The sequence below is a fragment of the Falco naumanni genome, chromosome 4 (genome assembly GCF_017639655.2).
Source record: "Falco naumanni isolate bFalNau1 chromosome 4, bFalNau1.pat, whole genome shotgun sequence".
Lineage (NCBI taxonomy): Eukaryota > Metazoa > Chordata > Aves > Falconiformes > Falconidae > Falco > Falco naumanni.
The window spans coordinates 88,947,353-88,951,307 of NC_054057.1; the positions used below are offsets into that span (position 1 = coordinate 88,947,353).

At 41.8% G+C, this 3,955-nt stretch overlaps 1 protein-coding gene across 1 annotated transcript; it reads right to left on the bottom strand.

The window, feature by feature from the left end:
* Positions 1-998: 998 nt before the first annotated feature.
* TRH (thyrotropin releasing hormone) lies at positions 999-3,586 on the bottom strand. The gene is made up of 2 exons (XM_040592331.1): positions 3,112-3,586; positions 999-1,935 (listed from the first exon to the last, which is right to left on the bottom strand). Exons 1-2 carry the CDS (start codon positions 3,305-3,307, stop codon positions 1,349-1,351), a joined length of 783 nt encoding a protein of 260 aa, XP_040448265.1. The 5' UTR covers positions 3,308-3,586; the 3' UTR covers positions 999-1,348.
* Positions 3,587-3,955: the final 369 nt, after the last annotated feature.

The window sequence follows — 3,955 nt, forward strand, 5'->3', positions numbered from 1 at the left end:
GTTTGAAAGAAACACTCAAGGCACTTAATGTGTCTTGATGGTATTGAGAAGGATGAAAAGATGAATGTCAGTGCAAAACATACTCATTTGTTTATAAAAAAATAACATTTTAGTGAAATACTGACGTACTGTAACCTCTTTGAATGTACAAGAAGTGGTACAAATAACAGTGCACTCAATAAGTAAGCCCTAATTGCAAAAATCAGAAAATACTGTTTAGACCTGTGAACAGGAAATCAGACTTCTAGTAAAAGTTCCCTGTGAACTAGGTGACAGGGCTGCTGTGGGTTTAGCCCAGATGCATAATTTTGTGTGGGTAGAAGGTTTAAAAAGGGAATCATGTCTATATGCAAATCATCCTTCCACTTCAGGAGTGAAACAGTTTTATGTATAAACATGTGCTGACCACCAGCATGCAAGATTGTGCCTAGAAAAATACCCTTTGATGTTAGTTTGTTTATTTTTATTTAGCTTGGGTTAGTTTTATGTTTTTTCACTCTATTGCAGTATATTTGCACAACCAATAAGGACACACAGACTTGACTGTTGATGTTTATTGAATCATTCATGTCAAATAAACACTTTTGGGAGTCTCAGCATGGAAAGTAAAAGCATTCCTTTGAGAGGAGAGACACTGGAAATCCTTTTTGGAAGAAATGAATGTCTGCTTGTTTCATTTTTAGATGTCTGAGGAAAAGGCATGATTTCAAGTGTCATGACTGAAATGTGGATACACCAGGGTGGGAGTTCTAGTATGGGTTATATGCAGTCAGGTTCACAATTTGGTATTGAGATGCTGTGGCATGCCTTAACCCTTTGCACAGCCTCTTAGATGAAAAGGGAGTTTATGTGCCAGTTCCAAGTCAAACTATGAAGTCAGTCATCTAATCTTTCCAGTTGGAACAGTTCCTACCTGTGTTTAGTGCTTACTGTCTGGACAGATTGCAGTGTGCAAGGGTTCAGTTCTCATTAATGTATTATTTATAACTGAAAACCTATCCAATTTAATTTTAAAATAATTGGCATATGTTGTTCTTGTTTCTCCCTCTCTATTAATATACTGATTTCACTGATATGGGAGGAAACCATATAATTATTCCACTTTAGCAGCATCAGAACAGATATTTAAAAGCCTGTTTTAGTCCTTTGGGAACAGAAAATTGGACACACATTGGGTTTATTCTGAGGTCTGGGCCCATAAGGAAATAAGCGCTTTTCCTAAAGTGGAGGATTTGAAGACTAAGATAGATGCAGAGGTCAGCAGCAGGAAGGCAAAAGGGAGTGAAGAGAATTTTATAGTGATCTGGCTGTTTGCTTCACCAAATGCAAAGGATACACAATTATTTTCTCATTCCTCTGTTTCACTTTCCCATGCTGATCTCTTTCCTGGATGCTGACGTTTTTCTTCTACCCTGTCTTTGCTAACATTTTCCACTAAATCAAGCAACAAGCTGCCTTTTTTACAGGTGAAGGACTCCTGAAAGCTGCAGGGGCCTGCATCATCTGAACTGTCAGAATTCCAGTGCCTTTTTCCAGGGTGCTGGTGTTTCTCGCTGTGTTGGTCATTTAGGTCTATGTCATCATTCCAACCTCTTTTACTAGGATGTTGGTGATTGTACATCAAATACCTTCTGCCTGGATGCTGTCTTTTGGATAACTCATTCAAGTAGGTTAGCTGTGCACTAGGGATGTCAGTGTACTGATTCACTAGTGACCTGCTGCTGGGATGCTGTCGCTTTTTCAGCTCCAGGTAGCTGTCAAGGTTGTCTTCTCTCTCTCTTTTTCCTGGATGCTGCCTCTTCTGAATGTCTTCATAAGATGCATCTTCCTCGACATCCCTTTTTCCAGGATGCTGTCTCTTCTCCAGGTCACTTAGGTGCTTTTTCCCAGGTTGCTGTCTTTTGGAAAGCCATTCTGGCAGAGGGGCATTTGATCCTGTCCAAGGAAAAGAATAGTATTAATGATCCCCCATAGTCCTCACTAAGGAAGTTGAAATGGGAATTTGTGGAGTTCTGTGGTGCAGGATAATAATTTGTTCTTATTATGCCCATTTAACTAAACAGAAGTATATGGTCTTGAACTTCATCTCTCTGGATGGCATCTGTCAAAACAGTTCTGCCACATTTTTAGCAAAGATGGATTATCTATTTAGAACTAGCTGCAGCTGGATGGAAAGACATGCAATGACAAAGCCTAATGTGTTGATTCAGGTAAATGTGTTGGATTTGGGTAAAGGGAAGTGAGTAAAAGATGCTGAGCAACTGAAAGAAATCAGCTGCAGGAGGTGGGGAAGAGCTGGAAGTGAGCACAAGACAGGGAAAGGATAGGGCTGCGAGACCAGTAGAAGCAGGGATGTGGACATTTGAAAACCAGCTCAGTGTTTCCAGCTACCAGTCATAACTCTGTTAGTATGTCTTGCTCGTTCTTAAGCTCTTTTTAATATTTCAGGTCTTGGATTGACCTGACCAGCTCTCAGCATTCATGTGTAGAGGGGAGGAAGGCTTTTTCTATGGGCATCTGGGGCTTGCTCCTTTTTCCACTCTGAAAGGACTCTGTGCTCCTTGTTGCTGGCAGGCACCTAGGTGCTGCTTCTTGCAGTGCCTGAGTCTGATTTGTTTCTGCTGCTGTGACTAGTGAGAGCAGAGCATCTGCAAGCTAGGAGGTGGCAGACGCTAGAGCAGCCTCTGCATTCCCAGCCACAGAAAAGCCCAGCTCTGTTGGGGGTGTAGAAACCAGTAGTTTGAGGTAGTAGGTGAATGGCAGCACTCCCACCTCCAAATTAACATTAGGTACAGGGTCCGAAAGTTGGGAATGTCCTCTTAGAGCTTCCCTAGGGAAGCACTTGCCAGACAGGCAAGTGTTCTGTGACAGGCTTCTGCCTTCTTGCTATGCAGCAGCTGGTTAGTGGTGATACAGCATTGCCTAAGCAGGGAGATCTTAAAGAAGAAAGCGCCTTTTGAGAACTCTGTGTCAGTGTGCTGCAGCACACCTCCTATCCTTCCCCTGCCCTTAGCTAGAGTAACAAATACATATGTTAGAACCTGGGAACTATACGCTGGACCAAGTACTATGCCAGCATTACCAGATGGATATCCTTGGTGTTATATATACCTTTATTCATCTCTTCTTCCTTTTCAGCTTTCTTGAGGACAGACTGAAGAATGAGGCTTTCAGATCTCTGCAGGATGTCATCCAGGGGGCTTCTTCCCATGGTCTCACTTCCCTCCAAAAGGGGCTGCCCCCTGCTGAGTCGAACACCCCACAAGGTGAGGCAGAGGAACAGCAGTGGCAGCTGGATAGATGGCATTGTGGGACGCGGAGTCTTACAGCTTCCACTAGAGAGAGAACAACAGGGGAGGAGGATGGAGCAAACAAACCTAGTAGCGATAGCGATATTTCCAGACACTGGAAAAGAAATCTGGCGCTGCTATAGGGATTAAGTCTTTCATGAGGGTCCTTCCTCATTTATTATTAACCTCTCAGTTTATGTCATATTCTTCAAAGAATCTGTAAATTCTTCATAATTAAAATCAGGCACTTGTTAATTTTTCTGGCAGAATAAATATGAACATTTTAAGCACCTAACTTCCTGATGCACAGATAGTTCTGAAAGCCAGTGATTTTGCTTTGCCTTCTGCTGGGAGGTAAAAATAATTTCCTTCTTGAACTCTTGTGTTTACTGATTCCCCACATGAGGTACACACACATATACCTGCACTTACAATCTCCACCAGGCAATTCCCTTTGCTAAAGGTTCATTTAAAAATAATACTGGGATTTGCAGCACTTTCATTCCACCTTTAGTTACAGCCCAACTTTAATCGTCCGTTAGTTTTTTAATATCTATTTCTATACATTTAAAGTAGCTGTGTGTCTATTTGTCAATATAGTAATATAGCTATGCTCTGTTGGTCAGGGATGTTTCTTGCATTGGGGAAGCACCTCATTTTTTTCA